The sequence below is a fragment of the Papaver somniferum genome, chromosome 11 (genome assembly GCF_003573695.1).
Source record: "Papaver somniferum cultivar HN1 chromosome 11, ASM357369v1, whole genome shotgun sequence".
In the NCBI taxonomy this organism is placed as follows: Eukaryota; Viridiplantae; Streptophyta; class Magnoliopsida; order Ranunculales; family Papaveraceae; genus Papaver; species Papaver somniferum.
This window is the reverse complement of record NC_039368.1, coordinates 78,980,861-79,001,767: the sequence shown is the minus strand read 5'-3', so window position 1 is coordinate 79,001,767 and position 20,907 is coordinate 78,980,861. Positions and strand designations below refer to the sequence as shown.

General features: G+C 37.2%; 2 protein-coding genes across 2 annotated transcripts; both read left to right on the top strand.

Annotated features, from left to right (window-relative positions):
• Positions 1-227: 227 nt before the first annotated feature.
• On the top strand, positions 228-1,142 carry LOC113324626. The gene has a single exon (XM_026572925.1). It carries the CDS (start codon positions 228-230, stop codon positions 1,140-1,142), a length of 915 nt encoding a protein of 304 aa, XP_026428710.1.
• Positions 1,143-7,667: 6,525 nt separating this feature from the next.
• On the top strand, positions 7,668-9,036 carry LOC113320283. The gene has a single exon (XM_026568211.1). It carries the CDS (start codon positions 7,808-7,810, stop codon positions 8,705-8,707), a length of 900 nt encoding a protein of 299 aa, XP_026423996.1. The 5' UTR covers positions 7,668-7,807; the 3' UTR covers positions 8,708-9,036.
• The last annotated feature ends 11,871 nt before the right edge of the window (positions 9,037-20,907 follow it).

Here is a 20,907-nt window from a genome sequence, read left to right as displayed (position 1 = left end):
AACTTTAAAATTTCTTCCCTATGTAAATTACCCCCTACGAAAATTAAATGGGGAATTTCAATCATCTCCCAATAGACATTGCACTCGACATTATAACTCGTTTACCAACTGAATTCATTCTGGACTGCAAATTGGTTTGCAAACCATGAAGAAACCTCGTTTCTTATCATCCACCATTCTATCAAGTGTATTTATCTCATCTTAATCACTCCACTGATTCTGGTAAGATGGCGTTTCGTGTCTTATCTGAGAGTAAGCATTTTTATTACTTTGAGTATAAGGATAATAATGATGATACACCTATTGATAGTATTAAAAGGATCAATTTCACCCCTCTATTTGGTTATAGAGTTTTTGGTTCTTTTAATGGCTTGGTCTGTTTTAGAACTGGATTCCGATATGATTCTGTTTATATTTGTAACCCTGTGACGAGAGAATATGTTAAGCTACCAAAATTTAACAGAGACTCCGATCACTCTATTCCTTGGACGAGAGGGTTTGGTTACCTTCCATTGACTAATGAGTATCAAGTTGTTGAAATTCATAGGTTAAGTGCAGACCTCAATATTGTTGAAGTTTTGGTGTATACTGTTGGCGGTGGCAGTGGATGGAAAATTGTTGGAAGGTTTGATATTCAGGATGGCAAAGCACATGTTGAAAAACATGGTGTCTTTGTGAATGGAGCACTGCATTGGGTGGAATCGACATGCGGAAGGGTTTTTGTTTTTGATTTGACTGAGGAAAAGTTTCGTGAACATGTTTCACGACCTCCTCGGCCACCAGATTCTTTGTGGCCTGAATATGGTTCTATAGGGGTTGTGGGTGGGGTTTTATATTATTTTGTCAAATATTTCAGCCAAATTACCAGAATGCATAGTTATGACATATGGCCACTGAAAGGGAAGAACGATACTGGTGACATGAAAGAGCAGGTGGTGCAAGAGCCATTAGGTTGGAGAGAAAAGTTCACTTTTTACGTTGGAAAACCATTATCCTTTACCAAGAGTAGCGGTGTTTTATATTTCAATTCTAGGGATCTCGGCATTTACGATGCAAGTGCTTCAACCTCGAAAGAGCTTGTACGGTTTAGTGCAGTTAGTCAAATATTTCCTCATAAAAACACCTTAGTTTCGTTGAAATAATTAGGAAAAGAAGATGAAAAAATAATGGGTTCATGCAAATTAATTGAAGAAGATGTAAAGCCGTTTTTCCCGACAAAGGAGCAAGCATTTGTTAACTGGTAATCTTCGATGCACCTCTGAAGTAATACTATAGATATTTTTACGGGTTTCAACTTGAGATTGTATATACCTTTTGCCATTATATTAGTATTATATAAAGCTTACAGTATTTCTATGTCATCAGTCTCAACTTGACGTCTCCTTTTCTTATTTTGGTTAAGCTATACGTTCGATTTGTAATTTGTTGCCCGCTCGATCTAAATGCAGTTGGAGCATGCAATGCGAAATGAAATCGTTTCTATCTTTGGATGCTTTGCTCACTCTTATTTGTTAAAAAGGGACTTATACATAATAAAAAAGATCTCGAAAGACCCTACTAGGGAATTGTCATCCAATGATGCCACCACCGTGTTAGTTATTGAAGACTAATTATTATTTCCTAAAGTTAGTCGTGGTTATTTAGGGCAGGGGTTTCCTAAAACGGCTAGAATTCTTGGTGGCCAAGTTTGTAACCTATATAAATAGGTAATTAGGCCTTGTAGAATTGTATTGTGTAGAAAAAGATTAAGAGATCGGTGAGAGATTTCTAGCATAGATTTTAGGGCTAAAGCTAGGGTTTCGTTGTGATAGCATATTGGTGAGGAACAAGAGACAAGGTTATCGTCTCGGGTAATTGTTGCGGTGTAACCAAGGGTTTGCTGGGATTCACACGACGTTGTAGTCGTTTTTCTTCATAATGGATTTGAGTTGGTGTGGATCAAAGTGGACGTAGACAATATATACATGTTGTATTTATTGGTCGAACCACTATAAATCTTGTGTCTTGTGAGTTGATTTATCTTTCTCGTATTTTCATAGTTGCTTGTGCTTGTTTTACTTATTATTCATTATAATATCTCAAGATCCGTTATTCCGCGGTTGTTAGTGATTCCCTAAGAAAATCCTGAAAACTGGTATCAGAGCTCGGGTTAGAGCTTTAGGGTTTATCGTAGTACGATTAGAGTGGGAGTTATGGTGATAATAACGAAATTACGGTAGCTAGAGTTAAAGTTTTTAATGGGAAGAACTTTGGGTTTTGGAAGTCTCAGATGGAAGACTACCTATATGAGAAAGACCTTGCTGATCCATTGGGTGGAGTTGCGAAAAAGGGAGCACGCAAAGACGATGAATGGACAACTCTTGATCGCAAGTGTGTAGCCGTGATCCGTAGATGTCTAACAGAGGAAGTATACAATAACGTACAAGAGGAAACTAGTACTAAGGATCTTATGGATAAACTTGAAAAGTTGTATCAAAAGTCATCAGCCTCGGGGAAGATTATGTTGTGTGAACAATTATTTAATATGAAGATGCAAGAAGGCGAAGCAATTTCAGCACATTTTGGGAAGTTTAAATCAATTATTTCTCAGTTTTCAAAAGTTAGTATTACTTTTGATGATGAAGTTCAAGGTTTAAGGTTGTTGTCGTCATTAACAAAGAGTTGGGAGACTGCAAGGACAACCGTTAGCAATTCCGCAGGGAGAGAGATGTTGAAGCTTGATGATGTGCAACAAAGGTTACTTGCTGAAGAGGAGAGAAGAATAGAACAAAGTTACGGTTCTAGTACCTCAATCTCGGCCTTAAGTATGCAAGAAGAAGATAAAGGTAGGAGTTCAAATAGGAACAAGAACAACAAATCCAGATGGAAGTCTAGAGGAAAGTCTAGAGGGAGATCTCAATCCCGGACTAGAGGTGTTGTTGAGTGTTGGGCGTGTAAGAAAGTAGGACACTTCAAACGCGATTGTCCGGAAAACAAAGGTACTAATAATGGTGGAAACAAAGGTAATCAAGAAGAGGTCAACGTAGTTGCAGCTGCGGAACCGGTGAAGGTCCTTGTTGATAATTAAGAAGGTGATTACGGAAGGTTTTCTACTACTCTCTGAGGACAAGCAAGATGAGTCTTGGATTATAGACTCGGGAGCTTCTTTCCATGAAACGGGTGATAAGAGTATTATGATCTCTTATAAAGAAGGGTACTATATCCAAGTATTCTTAGGTGATGGTGAAGCATGCGACAGCATTGGTTTGGGTGATGTGATCTTGAAAGTCAACGGTTCGACATGGAAATTGAAGGATGTAAGACACGTTCCAAATTTGAAGAAGAACTTGGTGTCTGTGGGCCAAGTTTGTGATGATGACTGTGAAGTTGTGCTTACGAAACACAATTGGAAAGTGAAGAAAGGAGCTATGGTATTAGCTCGTAGAGTTAGAGTCGGTACTCTCTACCGGACTTCAGATGGAACTACTTTAGCAGTGTCTAGTAGTGGTGAAGACACTAACTTATGGCATAGAAGATTAGGGAACATGAGTGAGAAGAACATGAAGATTCTATGTTCGGGAGGATATCTACCTAAGGTGAAGTCTGTTGATATGAGTTTTTGTGAAGACTGTGTTATTGGAAAGCGAAAACGGGATAGTTTCAGCAGAGGCGGCAGAGCCTTGAGAAGTGCGAAACTTGATTTGGTTTACACGGATGTATGGGGACCAATTAATGTTGCATCTCACAGCGGGTTCCAATATTATGTCACCTTTATTGATGATCACTCAAGGAAGGTGTGGCTTTACTTCATGAAGAATAAATTCGAGGTGTATGAAGTATTTAAGAAGTGAAAATCTTTGGTTGAAACAGAAACTGGTCTGAAGTTGAAGTGTCTAAGGTCAGACAACGGTGGTGAGTATGAGAAAACAGAATTCTTATAGTTATTTGCTACAAATGGAATTCGTTTGGAGAGGACAGTTCCAAGGAAGCCACAGAAGAATGGAGTAGCAGAACGTACGAATTGGACGTTGAATGCACGTTCTAGGTGCATGAGGTTGCATTCTGGTTTTCCCGAGACCTTCTGGGCACATGCAACAAAGACGACTGCTTATCTAATCAATAGGACACCTAGTAGTCCATTAGATATGAAAGATACCAGAGGAGGTTTGGACCGGCAAAAAGGTAAATCTTTCATATTTGAAAGTTTTTGGTTGTGTTGGTTACGTTCATCTTAGTCCCAGTGAGAGGTATAAGATAGGTGCTCAAGCAAAGAAGTGTATATTTATTGGTTACGGAAATGACACTTTTAGGTATAAACTTTGGGACTACGAGGGTCACAAAGTTATCAGAAGTAGAGACGTCACTTTTAATGAGAATGATCTGTACAAGGACATGAATAAAACACAAGTTGAAGATGTCAGGATCAAGCAACGTCGATAAGGAGTTGTATATCGATATTGATGATGTTTCTGGAAAAAATGTGGTACAAGAAAGGCACGGTGTTGCTAACGACAGAGAAGTACAAGGTGAAGAGACTTCTCCTGCAGTGGGAGTTACTCCTATAGTTCCACAAGAAGTACGAAGATCATCAAGAACTCCAAAACCAAACCCAAGGTATGCTCTGAATTATCTATTACTTACGGATGGAGGTGAACCTGAAGATATTAAAGAAGCACTAGCGGCTGATGATTCAGGCAAGTGGCAACTTGCTACGGAAGATGAGATGAATTCACTTGAGGAGAATGACACTTGGGTGTTAGTAAAATTACCAAGAGGTAAGAAGGCGTTGCATAACAAGTGGGTTTATCGGATGAAGTCTGAAGCAAATGGATATATTCGCTATAAGGCGAGGTTGGTTGTCAAAGGTTTCCAGCAAAAACCTAGTGTTGGTTACAACGAGATATTTTCTCCAGTTGTGAAGATGACTACTATTCGAGTAGTGTTAAGTCTAGTGGATTCTGAAGATCTCTACCTTGAACAGTTGGATGTAAAGACATCTTTTCTTCATGGTGACCTAGATGAAGAAATTTACATGAAGCAGCCAGAGGATTCATAGTAAAAGGAAAGGAAGAGATGGTGTGCAAGCTAAAGAAGAGTTTGTATGGTTTAAAACAAGCCCCGAGACAGTGGTACAAGAAGTTTGATAACTTCATGCATAAAGGTGGTTACTCACGGAGTAATGCAGATCATTATTGTTACTTCAAAAGGTGCAGTTCTGACTACATCATATTATTACTGTATGTGGATGATATGTTGGTTGCCGGAACATCTCTAAAAGAAGTTGAGAATTTGAAGAAACAATTAGCAAGTGAGCTTTCTATGAAAGATCTTGGTGAAGCAAAGCAGATTCTTGGTATGAGGATCATAAGAGACAGAGCTAAGGGTGTACTTATGCTTAGTCAGGATGAATATATTGAACGAGTGTTGAAAAGGTTCAACATGGAGAATGCTAAAACAGTTAGTTCTCCAGTTGGAAGTCAAATTCGTCTTTCAAGTATGCAGTGTGCGAAGACAAATGAAGAAAAGGAGTACATGGCTGACGTACCATATTCTTCGGCGATTGGGAGTCTAATGTATGCTATGGTGTGCATGAGACCGGATATTGCACATGTAGTGGGAGTAGTGAGTAGATATGCAAGAAACCCAGGAAAACAACATTGGGAAGCCGTGAAGTGGATTCTCAGGTATTTGAGAGGTAACACAAACGTACCATTGTGTTATGGAAAAGGTGGTTCTATCTTGAGGTGTTATGTGGATGCAGACTTCGCAAGTGATGTAGATAAAAGGCGAAGTACGACCGATTATGTTTATACTATGGGGTCAACTTCAGTGAGTCGGAACTCACGTTTACAGAAGTTGGTGACATTATCTACTACGGAAGTGGAGTATGTAGCAGTAAGAAGCGAGCAAGGAGATGATTTGGTTACGAGGTTTGTTAGATGAATTGGGAAAGGAACAACGAGATAGTGTTCTGTTTAGCGACAGTCAAAGCGCTATACATTTAGCCAAGAACTCAGCCTATCATGCTAGGACGAAGCATATATATCCGTTACCATTTCATTCGGGATCTCTTAGAAGAAGGAGAGTTGAAGCTCGAGAAGATTCTTGGTTCGAAGAATCCGGCGGATATGTTTACCAAGGGAGTTACATCATACAAGCTAAAGCTCTGCAAGGCTTTAGTTGGTCTCTTAGAATGAGGATCTGGGAGGGGAGCCGCACTGACATGAAGATGTTTTAGCACCGTCAAATTTAAAGTTGAAGAAAAGGAGAATTGAAGACAATAACTGAGTCTTCAAAGTGGGAGATTTTTAGTTATTGAAGACTAATTATTATTTCTTAAAGTTAGACTTGATTATTTAGGGAAGGGGTTTCCTAAAACGGCTAGAATTCTTGGTGGCCAAGTTTGTAACCTATATAAATAGGTAATTAAGCCTTGTAGAATTGTATTGTGTAGAAAACGATTAAGAGATCGGTGAAAGATTTCTTGGATAGCTTTTAGGGCTAAAGCTAGGGTTTCGTTGTGATAGTATATTTGTGAGGAACAAGAGACAAGGTTATTGTCTTGGGTAATTGTTACGGTGTAACCAAGAATTTTTTGGGATTCACACGACGTTGTAATCGTTTTTCTTCGTAATGGATTTGAGTCGGTGTTGTTAGGTTTAAAGGAGCGTGGACTATGCAGTAGCAGTACAGACCCTAGTTAGCAATTCGGGATTCGGCAAACGTACGGAACGGCAAACGTACGAGTATTATACGGTTTTGTAAAATCCAGATTCGGTCCAAAATTCGGTCAACGGGACGTGATTCGTCAGTAATTCGGAACGGCATACGTACGTGTATAATTCGATTTATAAATGTGAGTTCGGCTCTGAAAATTCGGTATCTATATATAACAAATAATTTGTATTTATAAGGTCATAGACCAATTTTTATGTATATGTGTGAGTTATTTAAAGAAAAACTAAACTTAATATGATGATATTAATAATATATACAACATTAGTTATCCAAGAGGACGTCGTATGGTGGTTTAGATGCTTGGTTAGTGAGTTTGAGATCTCTCTCACCTTCACCTTCAAATCTCTTCAGTCGTTTAAGCGGACGTATCATTCGGGATACGTAAAATTCGTGAACGGTTCGCGAATAATTCTGGAATGCCACATAATACGCGACTTGGGTTCGGAGTTGCAAACGTACGCGAATAAGACGGTAAAATTCGTGATACGGAAAAATTCACGAATAATTCGCGAATCATTCGCGAACTTACTAACTTGGGTACAGACTCACAAATAGCAATAACAGTGGGTAGAATTAAAGAGTAAGACGTGATGTGAAGTGTAATCCGTAGAGTTCAGTTTGGAGTGTGGTTTTCACCTAGACTGCATTTAATTGAACATGTGCCACATAAGCATCTGGAGCAAATAGGAACCTTGCGCCACCAAATGCCCAAGGGCCAAGCTTTCTAACCTTCAGTTTACAGTCCATTTTTCCGTTTCACATTGAAGTCAACCAAAGAAGTTGACCTAAATCTAGTCAAAGTTGCCAAACTAAATGCAAGTTCCACAGAGTCTGGCGGGACCACTTTCATCTTAATTAACAACATTAATTACCAAATTACAATTAAGATCTCTACAAAATACTAGTAGTAACAACAGACAAACTTGAAAAAAACTTGAACATTTCACACCCTCATTTTTTTTAATAGATAAAATTTTGATTCTTTTACAGCCAGCCCCTTGTGTAATAGTCTAATAGATAGTGTGTTGATAAATGCCATCTCAGAATCACAAATTTTCATTCTCCATTTTCTGATTCTTGATAATCCAAAATGAGAACAAAACCCATTACAAGTCCAGGTAGAACAGAGAAATTCCCACCACCATTAATGAGATTTTTAAGAAGTAATGGAGGAAGTAAAAGTACTAGAAGAACATCTTCATCTTCTACTCGTTCAAGTCCACTGTTTATCAGAAAAAAGAATAGTGCTACTGTTGAAACTACTACTCAAGAACCTACTTCTCCAAAAGTTACTTGTATGGGTCAAGTTAGAGCTAAAAAAAGATCAAGAAGCAAAGATTCATCACCAAACAAGTGGTTTTGTTGGAGTTGGAATTGGAAGAGTAAGAAAAAATCTCTGTTTTTCTGTAATTCTTCTTGTTCTTCTCCTTCTAAATCTGTTTTTAGAAGTTGGTTCTTGTGTTGTTCATCACAAGATAAAGTTGATGAAACTGTACTTGAAGTTAGGAGAAATGAAGAACCAATAGATAAACAGGAAGAGGTTGAGGATGAAGATGAAGTAGAAGAAAGCAAGGGTTTTGTGAGTACAACAGCAGCAGGATCACATTCACCACCAAAGAATGCATTGTTTCTAATGAGATGCAGGTCAGATCCATGTAAAAATTCCTCAACGTCAATGTTCAGTAGATTTAGTGACAGTAGTACAGATCAAAATTATATTACCAATACTGAAAGTAGTAAAGAAATTGAGAAACCCACACTGGAAAATCTAGTAACTGATAATGAGGAAAAGATTGAGTCATGTGAAACTTCATCAAGTAGTAATGGAAGTAGTAGTACAGTGATTAAAGAAGTAGTATCAGTAGTAGAAAAGGAAGGAGGAGTACCACTGACATTAACAAGATGTAAATCTGACCCAACATTTACAAGATTAATGAAAGTTGATGATGAAACTGAGAATCAGAAGAAGAGAAATTCAGAATCTAAATGAAAAAAAAATGTCCATCTCATACTTTTATTATTAACCTACACATTTTGTGATATAATCTTTTTGGTTTCACTTTCCAAAGTCCTGTTTTCTCTTTTACACGATCTTTAGTTTCTTTTTTAATGGAGATACGGGGATGGATGTACAGTGACAGAAGAATCTCTCAACAATGGAGGAAAGAGAGAGGGAGAGTATTAAATGTGCAATGATACTATTACACTGGTGTCTCTACCAAACAAAAAACTCTGACTTGAAAATTTGGTGCCCCCATTAGCAGACTTGTTGAAACTGTATAATCGTTTCTTTGGTGATGAATGATATGTAGAATCAGATACCCGGTTTATTGGATTCCATGCATCAAGTTTGGTTTTTTTTCTTGTTTTTCACTATTAAGAGTAATGTCAGATCAGTCAGGACTATATTATTGCTCTTTTTTTTTTTTGATATCGAGGGAGGCTGTGCAGGCAGTATTGAATCTCCAAATTGTTTGGTGAAGATCTCTACTATTCATTATTGGAAATTTGAATTTGGAATCAATACTAGTGAGTCTAGTGACTAGTGAGTAATAACTGAGTATAAAGAAGTATTTTCATAACATGGTTGTATTGATATTGAATATGTTCCCCACTTGTGGACCTTGCAGGAGGCCAATAGAGATATTGAACCAAGTTGCCTTTATTTTAGTGAGGGCTCATAAATAAGTATCATGGTTTTGAGGTTGTGGTAGCCTGGTAGGTGTCACTGGAAATACTTGTGACATTTTCTTTTTAAGAGCTCACCGGGAAGATAGAAAAAATGAGTGGGAAGAGAAGATGATCACTTGTTGCATTTATCATATTCATAAGCCCTTGTCCGTGGTAATGTCCAGAGTGATTGTAGTCGCCGGAAATTCTACAACCACACAAGTATGAGAATCTAATAATAATTAACCGATCTCAAGGTAAATTATTTCTTTATTAATCAAAATCACAAGAACAATTACAAGATAATGGAAATTCTAAGTTTACTCTCTTTACAATCTTTCTCTCTCCTGATTTCTTGACCAAGGATTCTAAAGAGAACTCTCTCTTTACATGAACCATCTACTTTTTATATAGGGTATTACATAGTGGATGACAGCTAAGAGATCCTTTATTTTCGGAATCCCTGTGCGTTATTATCGCACATGTACATTAGTTATATTCGCAGACTCTACAAGCTTCGCACATATCTTCACACTTTACTTGTGACTAGGCTGACATCATTCAATACGTCACCACATCTCAGATGAGCGACGATCTTCGCACACACCTGATTGTCCATTGCCCGCATATAACACATGTGCGATATTCTATTCCTACATTTTGCCTCTTCTCATTTCGTTCCCTTCGCAGAATGAGCGAAATGAGAATCTTCAACTTGCCTCATCGCACATGCTTATCTTTTCAAATTTCATCCTGCCGACATTCTTCTGCAATTTCAGTTTATTTTCTACACGTGTCATCTTCATTGTTACCGTCACGTCCTGTTTTCAACTGGTCACCTTCTTCAACCTATTTATTGATCAATTTTTAAGAAAAGTTAGTTTCTTTTTCTTTATCACTCCTCTCTTCTTCTCTGAGACAATTTTCTTTTCGATTTTCTTTTCTGCTGCTGCCTTTGTTACTTGTTCAATTGATCATCATCATTTGGTATTGCTGTTGTTGTTTACTTAATCATCATCTTCCTTCATGAATCCCGATCCAAAGTGAGTATAATTTCTCGAAACTATCTTCTTTTCTTTTGATTATCCTTCATCTCATCATTAATCTAATTCCCATACTGCTTGTAGAACAAATTCTCCTGCTGGTGGCATGAAGATAACTGTCAATAATCCTAGATCTTCTTTAGTCCAAAAAATTAGGAATCTCACAAAAGGAAACCTTCGCGGAACAAAGGAGTATGAAATATTTTGTTTTTATTAAACAATATTGTTGCCTCTATTTCTTATCTGTGCTGTTATTCGCAGGGTTCCGACCGTGAGATAGAGAATGAAAGAGAACCTAAATTGAAGAAACTTCGTAAGCCTACAACACTTATTTCCAATCTTTCTATCCCCCAATTTGGTTTAAAAACCACTCCTCCAACTCAAATTATTACAAGTCTTCCTGTTTCCTCTTCATTTGTTTCTACTCCTGCGAACATTCATTCTCCTCTCAGAGAATCTTCTCTTCCTAAAGACAATGTTGCTAGTGATATGGGAGTAAATGATTTTCCTCTTCCTACCTCTGCGACATTTTCGTATACTGAACTGACTGTTTCAACCTTAGTAAATACTTCATCGCTTGAAAATGTGAACAATACTAAGGATAATATGGATACTGCGAACTTCACTGTTCCTTCTCCTTCCATTTCTGCCTCTTCTTCTTCCCCACATCCCTCTTTCTTATTAAAACCTTTTTCTCTTGTTGAGAAAGTTTTGTAGAATATAAAATTGGCTTCCCAGGCTCTGTCCGAGATTCTTAACATTGCTCACTCATCTACCAATGATCCTTTTAAACTTCAAATTTGTTCTGCATTGAGAAAATTATTGTGCGAGTTTCCTTCTGACAAAGCTTCAAGAGAAGAGATCTATTCCCAGATAGATCCAAATGTTCACATTGCTCTAGATGTCTTGGTAAGTACTCCTCGTATTATTAACAAGAATTTCTCGCATACTTGTTACTAACAAGAATTTCTTCTTAGGAATCTCATCGTCGACTGATTTTGGCCGAATGGCGTTCTGAATCTAGCTGCTCTAACCTGGAACTTTCGCGTCAAAATACTTCTTTAGAGAAGGAAATTGGTAGACTAAAGGGAGAACTTTAGGTTGCAGCTTTTGATTCGGAGGCGCTTCATAACCAAATCAAGAAACTTAGAAGTAGTTTTTCTCTTTCTTAATCTATCTTATTAATGCTCTTCTTCCCTTGTCTTCATCTTTTAAATTTCTTCATGTATTTATTAATATTTAAACCGGAAGCGAACTTCGGAGAGGTATCATTTTGAGTTTCTTGCTGAAGATACCTGTGAGAATAACGAAGAGTTGCAGACTCAAATAAGTCAATTAGAGAACAACTATTCATATTCTCTTGATCATATTGATAATTTACCTCATGAAAATACTCATGCAAATCAAGAGAATGAAGCACTAAATTCGTATATCTCCCAATTATCTAATTCGCTGTATAGTGCTAATTTAATACATCAAACTTTATCAGAGGAAAATCTCCAACTTTCTAAGGAGAAACGTTCTTTTTTGACGAAGGAAGCGATGTTTTCGCATCAGTATCCGATTCTTTATAAAACTTGTAATGACCGAGAACAAGCCTTTCGCTCACTGAAAGCCCAATACGAAACATCTTTTAAGGAATTAAGCACACAAAACCAAAAGATTATTCAAAGCAAGATAAATCAAACTATAGAGATGAATCAACTTCGAGAATAATATAACCAGTTAAAAGAATCTCATGATCTCCTTAAGAAAAAGTACCATTTACTTTCTGTTGATGAAAATAAGATTCGGTCCCACTTCAATAGTTCTGTTAGAGATGACTTTGATATAACTATGGATAATATTAAGAAAAGCATCCTCGCCTTTTCTCAATCCCTCCTCTTGCAGAAGGAAGGTAGTCACTTAAAGTTGACTGCCTTATTCATTTTTTTTAATGTTATGCTACTTAATTCTTTGTTCTTTCAAACGTTAATTGTATAAGTTTTAACTCTATGTTATTTTTGTAGAGTCTGAAAAGTCGCATCTATCCACCATTTCCCAGTTGAGATCTGACTTAGCTAAAACTCAGAATGATCGCACAAGCCTTGAAGTTTCACTTTCTTCTTCTCGATATCGTGCGCGTAGACGATTTTCGTATCTTCAAAATTTCTTGGAGATTAATGCTAGAAACCTTGAGAAAGAAGCTTATCGCAAAGCTCATATTGTTTCCCAAACTCTGGTTAATGGGATTCTTTCGGACAACTCTATTCTCCCAGTAACTATCCCTCCTCTTGATGTAGGCGAAGATGAAGAATTTCCTGAACCAGATAGCGACTACGAATTCATGAGCGAGAATGAAAAAGATCCTGAAGGAGATAATGAAGCTTCTCTCCCAAGAGGTCTATCCGAGAAGGATAAATCTGACCAAGCGAATTTTAATGATAAAGACAATGCTGAAGCCACTAATCCAGATTCGAGTCGGAGGATTGATGCTGAAGTTCTCACAGTTAATTAAGGAGCTTCTTCTAATGATTCTTAAATTGATACACTTTGAATTTGCTTTAACTTGTTTCTTAACAAGAGAGACAATATTTGTTCACTTGAATTCCCATACTTGCCTCTTATTATATGTATTGTAAGAAACAAGTGTGGGAAATTACTTTTCTTACTTTATTTTAATTATCCTGCAAAACAAACATATAATTAGATAAGTATATTTTCTTTTTCTCTTGAGGTCTTATTGTGCCTTCCTAGTAAAGGTCTTATTTTGCCTTGTCTTCATTTTTCTGTGCGACGAGATCGCAGGACGTATTTACATTTTACCATTGATCTCGTCTTAACTTGTTCTTGTATTATTACCTCTTCAGGTTTTCTCTTGTGCGTAAATGCGATAATCCTTAATACTCTCGTGAGTAAAAAGCCTCATGACATTTACATCTTTGACACAATTCATCTCCCTAATGGAGGGTGCCGTCCTTATCTTCCCCCTGGTTGCCCCTTCAAGGAGGCTTACCTCTACCGGGTTAAGGTTGGCTCCTTCCATCCGGTAATACAAAAACCAGTTGATTTCGCAGGCTCTTTTCTCTCTGCCGATAAGGTTTATGGTTACGAGACTGCACCCTAAGTGGGGTATCTTCGGACCTAGTGCATCATAGTTAGGACTTGTCAAAAGTGTGGGCTTCAATGCCCCTCGCACTCTTGACTCAACCGTGTACCTCGACGCCTTGATCGAGTTTCTGCACTTTTGGGAAGATCTTATTACCTTAATATTTCGATTTAGGCATCTTCCCGGATGGGCTTTTTCGTTTTTCTCACCCCAAATCTCCATGACTCAAGTTCCAGGGTTGGTATGGATTTCCCTTGAGTCATGTATACTAGTTTACCCGAAAATGACGTGCTTTAAGTCTTATTCTTTCCTCTTGCATGTATGAGAACTAGGTTGTACGCCATATTCGGATTCCTAGTCTCCCTAATCAGAATTTTTATCTCTGATTCCTTCTATTAAGGTCTTATTTCTGTCTCTTAGTTATAAGAGAATCTCTGAAGAAAAAAGGAAATCTTTAATCTTGTTCGTTCCACCAAGCGGTACATACAGATTCAAGGGAATAATATTTCACGCTTGTATCTTTCATATATCTGTCTTTCTGCGAACAATATCGCAAGCTTTTATGGGTAATACTTTTTTAAGTACAACCTATTCCACGAACGATCTAGCTTGTGACCTATATCTTTCCCTTTTGGATCAACCAATTTATAAACTCCATTTCCAAATATCCTTTTAATGATATATGATCCATCCCATTTCTTTTCTAACTTCCCATCTGGTCCTATTTGATAGACTGGTATCTCTCGCAACACTAATTCTCCTGGCTGAAATTCCCTAACTTTAACACGTTTGTTGTATTCTCTGGCTAATCTTTTTTGGTAATTTTCCATATGTTGTAGAGAAAGTTCTCTCGTTTCTTCTAGATTATCAAGTTTTGTGAGAATTAAATCTGCGCTTAAATTATTCTCCCATGCTTCTTTTTTTGTTGTAGGGATAATTATTTCCATTGGTAACACCGCTTCTACTCCATATGTTAAACAGAAAGGTGATACTCTTGTGGCTTCTCTCCTTGTTGTTCTGTATGCCCATACTACATTATGTACTTGTTCGCACCATCCTTTATTATTGCCTTCTAGCTTCTTTTTCAAATTGTATGCGATCATCTTGTTTGTTGCCTCTACTTGTCCATTACTCTGCGGGTATAAAGGGGTAGACTTTCTACATTGGATTTTAAATGCATTAAGTAACATTTCTATGTTTTCTCCTTCAAAATGTTTCCCATTGTCAGACACTAACTGAGATGGGATGCCAAATCTGCAGATTACGTTCTCAAATTTGAACGTGAAGATATCTTTATCACGAATATGTTGTACTGCTTTTACTTCCGCCCATTTTGTGAAATAATCCGTTGCGACAATAAGATACCTTCTTTGTCCGGTACCTGGTATAAATGGACCAACTATATCAATACCCCACCTTCCGAATGGCCATGCATTTACGGAGTTATTTAAAATGGATCCTGGTGCGTGTATTCTTTTCCCATGATGCTGGCATTATTCACATCTCCTTGACACTTGCTTTGCATCTTCGTGCATATATTTCCAATAATACCCTTGTATTCTCGCTTTGTATGCTAGCAATCTTCCTCCGCTATGATTTCCAGCATCTCCATAGTGTAACACCTGTAGAATTTCTATACCTTCTTTTCGCGTCAAACATCTAAGTGAAGGTCCAAGAAATGATCTTCTATATAAGATACCATCTCTTAACTCATAGTTTGTTGCACGACTTTTTAATTTATGAACCTCTAATATGTTTCTCGGTATGCCTCCCTTTTCCAAGTATAAATGAAGCTCAGTTATCCAATCTTCTTCTTAAATTTGTTCATATGGATTGTTTTCTACTATCATCGCATCCACATTTTGTTCTTCTTCTTTCTTTACGGAAGGCCAGAAGAGTGTTTGGATTTTCAATTCTCGCGCCACTGGATCTACTAACATGGAAGGAATAAAGGCCAATGCGTCTGCGAATCTATTATCTTTTCTACCAATGTGTCTCCAACTTACTCTTTTGATTTGTGCTGCCAATTCTAATACTAACTTCTTATATTTTTGTAAAGATGGCTCATTGGTACTTTACGAACCTTCAATTTGTCGAATTACTAATTGTGAATCACTAGTTATTCTGGCTTCTTTTATCTGCATTTCAATTGTTATTCTTATCGCATGGACTACTGCTTCATATTCAGTTTCATTATTTGTGGATGTGAATTCCAACCTGAAAGAGTAAGCCATTCGCACCCCCTTTGGTGAAATGAATACAATTCCGATTCCATTTCCTTCTCCATTAGACGATCTGTCGACTAATATTTCCCACCTATTTGGATTATGATCTGTCAGTAGATCCTTTGGATTTCCATATTCTTCATAAACATCCATCATATCCTCAACATATTCATCTTCTTCTAACGGAAACTCTGCAAGGAACTCTGCGATAACTTGTGATTTAGATGATGACAATACTTCACAACTAATATCGTAGTTTCCCAACTGTGTATTCCATCTTTCGGTCCTTCATGATTTTTTCGAATTCTTCATTGTAGGATCTATTGGTACTCTTGTTATTACTTTAATCTTATGAGCCTGGAAATAAATGCGAAGTTTGAATGATGCATAGACCAATGCGAGAATTAATTTTTCTATTTTTGAGTAATTTCTCTCTGCTGAATTGTATGTCTTGCTTATGTAATATATTGGTTTCTCAACTCCTTGATCCACACGTATCAAAATAACACTTAAAGTACACGGTGTTGATGCCAAATAGAAGATTAATTCTTCTCCTGGCATTGCCTTCTGCATGGTTGATAAATTCATTAAGTAATGTTTCATGTTCTGTAATGCTTTATCGCACTCTTCTGTCCATTCAAATTTTGTTCCCTTCTTTAGTAGATTAAAAAAGTATTTACACTTATCCGAAGAGCGTGAAATAAATCTCCCCAGCGAAGCTATCAAGCCATTTAACTTCTGAACATCTTTTACCGTGGCAAGTGGTGGCGTGTCTCGGACTGCTTGTACTTTTTCTGGATCAACTTCGATTCCTTCTTTTGATATTATGTAACCCAAATTTTTTCCTGAAGATACTCCAAAGATATATTTTTTTTGGATTTACCTTAACATTAAATTTTCGCATTTGTTCAAAGATTTTTTTCAAATTATCCACATGATCTCCTGGTTCTTTACTTTTTACCAGCCTGTCATCGACATAGACTTCCAACGTTCTATGTATCCACTTCGCAAACACCTTTTCAACCATTCTCTGATACGTCGCACCAACATTTTTTAATCAAAACGGCATTTTCGTGTAACAATATAAGCCTCTGGGTGTGAAGAAAGCTGTATGTTCCTGATCTTCTTCTGCTAAAGGAATCTGATTGTAACCTTTATATCCATCCAATAATGAAACTCTATCATTTCCTGATGCCTATTCTACCATTTGTGGGATATCCGGTAATGGGAAATTGTCTTTCGGGCATGATTTATTTAGATCAGTGAAATCTATACAGATCTGTATCCCTTTGTTCTTTTTTGGCACTACCACCATGTTTGCTATCCATTCCGGGTATTTTGCTGGCCTTATGATCCCTGCTTGTAACATCTTTTGTAATTCCATTCCTATTTGTGGATGATATGTTATTGTTATTTTTCTTATTCTTTGTTTGAATGGTTTTGCGTTCTTCTTAATATCCAATCTATGGCATGCGACAAACGGATCTATTCCTGGCATTTCTTTCATTCTCCACGCGTAGACATCATTATATTCTCTTAAAATGTTTATTGTTCTTTCTTCTTCTTCTTCTTTTCCCATCCTAGTTCCGATTTTCAATATTTTTGGTTCTTCTTTTGTACCAACATTTATTTCTTTTGTTGTTTCTACTGCAGTGAAATTTGGTTTTGGATCTCCCATTGGTGTTGGCTCTTTTATCTCTTGAATTGGTTCACCTTCTTCTTCTGGTATTTCGCTCGGGATTCCTTTTCCCTCTTTCGCTCTAATCATGTATATGCGAAATTCTTCTTCCTTCTTTAATTCTTTTTCCCTTCTCCAACGATCTTTTCGTTTCTTCGCACGCCTTTCATAACTCCTTATATCCACTTAATTATAGAGCTTCGCATCTGCAACGTCTCCTTTAATCTCTCTTATTCCACTTGGAATTGGAAACCTTATGCATTGATGTAATGTCGACGCTACAACTTTTATCGCATGCACCCACGGTCTTCTCAGCAACATATTATATGGTGAATCTATGTCAACTACACAGAGTGTCACCTCTGTGTCTATTTCTCCCAGTAATATTCTCATGTATATTGTAAGTTGAATTCGTCATTTCTTCATCTTTGTATACCATTGCTTTGAATGTGCGATAAAATAAAATATCAACTGCACTACCTGTATCCACCAATGTTCTATTAATCGCCCATTCCTTAGATTTCTTATTTACCCTGCCATGTTCTTTCCGTTCATCCGTTAATGTAATCATCAATGGATCTATACGTTGTAAATTTTCTTCTGAAATTTTGTCTGCTGCAAACGTTATCTCTGTTTTTTCCCATTCTCGTAACAGAGATTCTTTTTACACCGTCTCCACTTTCTTTCCTTCGTGATCTCGTTTGTGGATTCTTCCCGTTATTCTCTTTTGAAAATCCGCCTCAGAGATTAATTCTTTAGTTATGGAATTACATTGTATATATCTTCCTCTTCCTTGTATCTTCATAATTCGTAAATTCCCCATAAATTCTATTATTTTTCTTCCTTTGTAATTCTAATAGTTTGGATTTCAATTTCTAAACAAATTCACCAACATGATTTATCACTCCGAGCTGTTTCTAGCGCCAGATGTAGTTGCGGGAAATCCTACAACCACACACGTATGAGAATCTAACAGTGATTAACCGATCTCAATGTAAATCATCTCTTTATTAATCAAAATCACAAGAACAATTACAAGATAATGGAAACTCTAAGTTTACTCTCTCTCTACAATCTTTCTCTCTCCTGATTTCTTGATCAAGGATTCTAAAGAGAACTCTCTCTTTACATGAACCATCTACTCTTTATATAAGGTATTACATGGTGGATGACAACTAAGAGATCCTTTATTTTCGGAATCCCTGTGCGTTATTATCGCATACGTACATTAGTTATATTCGCAGACTTTACAAGCTTCGCACAGATCTTCACACTTTACTTGTGACTAGGCTGACATCATTCAATACGTCACCACATCTCAGCTGAGCGACGACCTTCGCATTTACCTGATTGTCCTTTGCTCGCATATAACACATGTACGATATTCTATTACTACAGTGATTATCAAGTACTTAATAGGGTATTTGAGAGCACCTTAAGAAGCCATTTTGGACTTAATTAAGTTGTAAGATAAGTTGGGAGCCAGATCGAAGTGACTTCTAGAATCAGAAAAATATTATTTTTTACATAATGCTTGTGACTTCTGAAAACTAATTCTTCTTTTAAGTGACAAATAGTGCCCAACTTGTGATGCTCAGCTCCTATTCGTCCTTGTGTTTCGATGCTAAAATACTTTTAATGTGGAACTAAAATTAAGTATGTGTAACTCTACGAGTCATTTTAATGGAGCGAGAGTATCTCTACCACAACGATAATGAGGAACAAGCGGAAGCTAAAAACTTACTTGAAGCTGTCATTTGGACATGCAAATAGACGAACCAAGAACGGTGTTGATACTTACTTGAAACGTCAGAAAGCTACAACTTGAAGGTCACATTCTAAAAGTTGTTGATACTGTTAATGGGAAAGAAATAAGAACGGTGTGTAAAATGGACTACTATTATCTGTGTTTTGTAATGTGAGGTTTGGGATTAAAGATTGTGATACTCATGTATTTGTTTTTTGAGAATTAAAATTGTTACCTAGTTATCTTCGTGAAATCCGAAACTTTTTCCATCTACTCCCATGGTCGATGTAAACATACGCTGGATCCTTTCGTCCCCCAGGTCTCTCTTCTCTTATACGCTAATCTTAGAGTTGGCGACCCATTGCTATTAGTAGGACCTTGGGGCAATTCTTGTGGAAATCAAAGATTTCTTTTTTTTGTTGAGCCACTTGGATGAATAATCACATTTTTGCACTATGTGAAATCAACCGGCGGACGAAATAAATGCGCGGACGAAAGAAAACCGCCAGCGGGCTTAGAAGAAACACTGACGAATGTGTAGAAACCGCTCGCGGGTCAATTAAAACCGCGAACATATATTTTTAAACGGTCACCGGAACGACTAGTTTTTACCCCTATAAGTATTTCTCAAGTTCAATCTCACAAATTCACAACAATCTTTCATCGGATCAATCTTTTCATAATTTCAATCGTTTTCGATTTTCAACCATGCATCTTGATTTTGGTTCTTCTGAGGAAGATATGGAGACGGATGAAATCTTGTATGAAGAAGAGGAAGAAATGTATATGGAGATTTTGCGTCAAATGGATGAAGATGCAATTCAATATAGAAGGAGGCGAAATTTTATGTTACAATTACAAACAAGGATCATACCAAAGCCTTTAAAGGCATAAAAAGTTATGACTAGAAGATGGACGTGGCGACATCGACATTTTTACCACGACAATATGATGCATGATTATTTTAATTATGATTATGTCTATTCCGATGATCAACGACGATTTCGCATGCGCCGCAACTTGACGCAAATGACTATTGTCGAGCTTTATCAGATACAACCTTTATTTAATTATCAGTATGATGCACGACATGTACGAGGCTTTAGTACCAAACAAAAGGTCATTGCGTCCCTCTGTATACTATATTACGGGGTACCAGCAGACTCCACAGATGATTACATTTGTATTCGGAAAACAACCGCCTTTAGGTATCTCAAATTGTTTTGCGAATCAATAGTCGAGCATTTTAGTCCAACCTTTTTAAGAAAGCCTACTTAGGAAGATGTTCAAAGAGTTACTGCCGAAAACACCGTGAGGGGTTTTCCAGGAACGCTAGGTAGTTTTGACTGTATGCACTGGACGTAGCATGCGTGTCCGGTTGAATGGGAAGGCCAATATAAGGGTCATTATCCAAAACCAACTGTAATTTTGGAAGATTTAGCTACTTACAATTGTTGGTTTTAGCATGCTTTTCTTGGAATCCCGGGTTCAAATAACGATCTCAACGTTTTGTATAAGTCACCTTTCTTTGAAGATATTAAGCATGGGATCACGCCGCGCTATAATTTCACCATCAGCGGTCATGAATACACTCAGGGTTAATATCTAGCAAACAAAATCTATCCAGAATGGTCAACTATGGTTCAAGCTTATAATCGTATAGGTTTTGGACCGACGACTTCGAAGTATAAGAAGTACTTAAACACCCAAAAAATGAAATGCAGAAAGGATGTTGAACG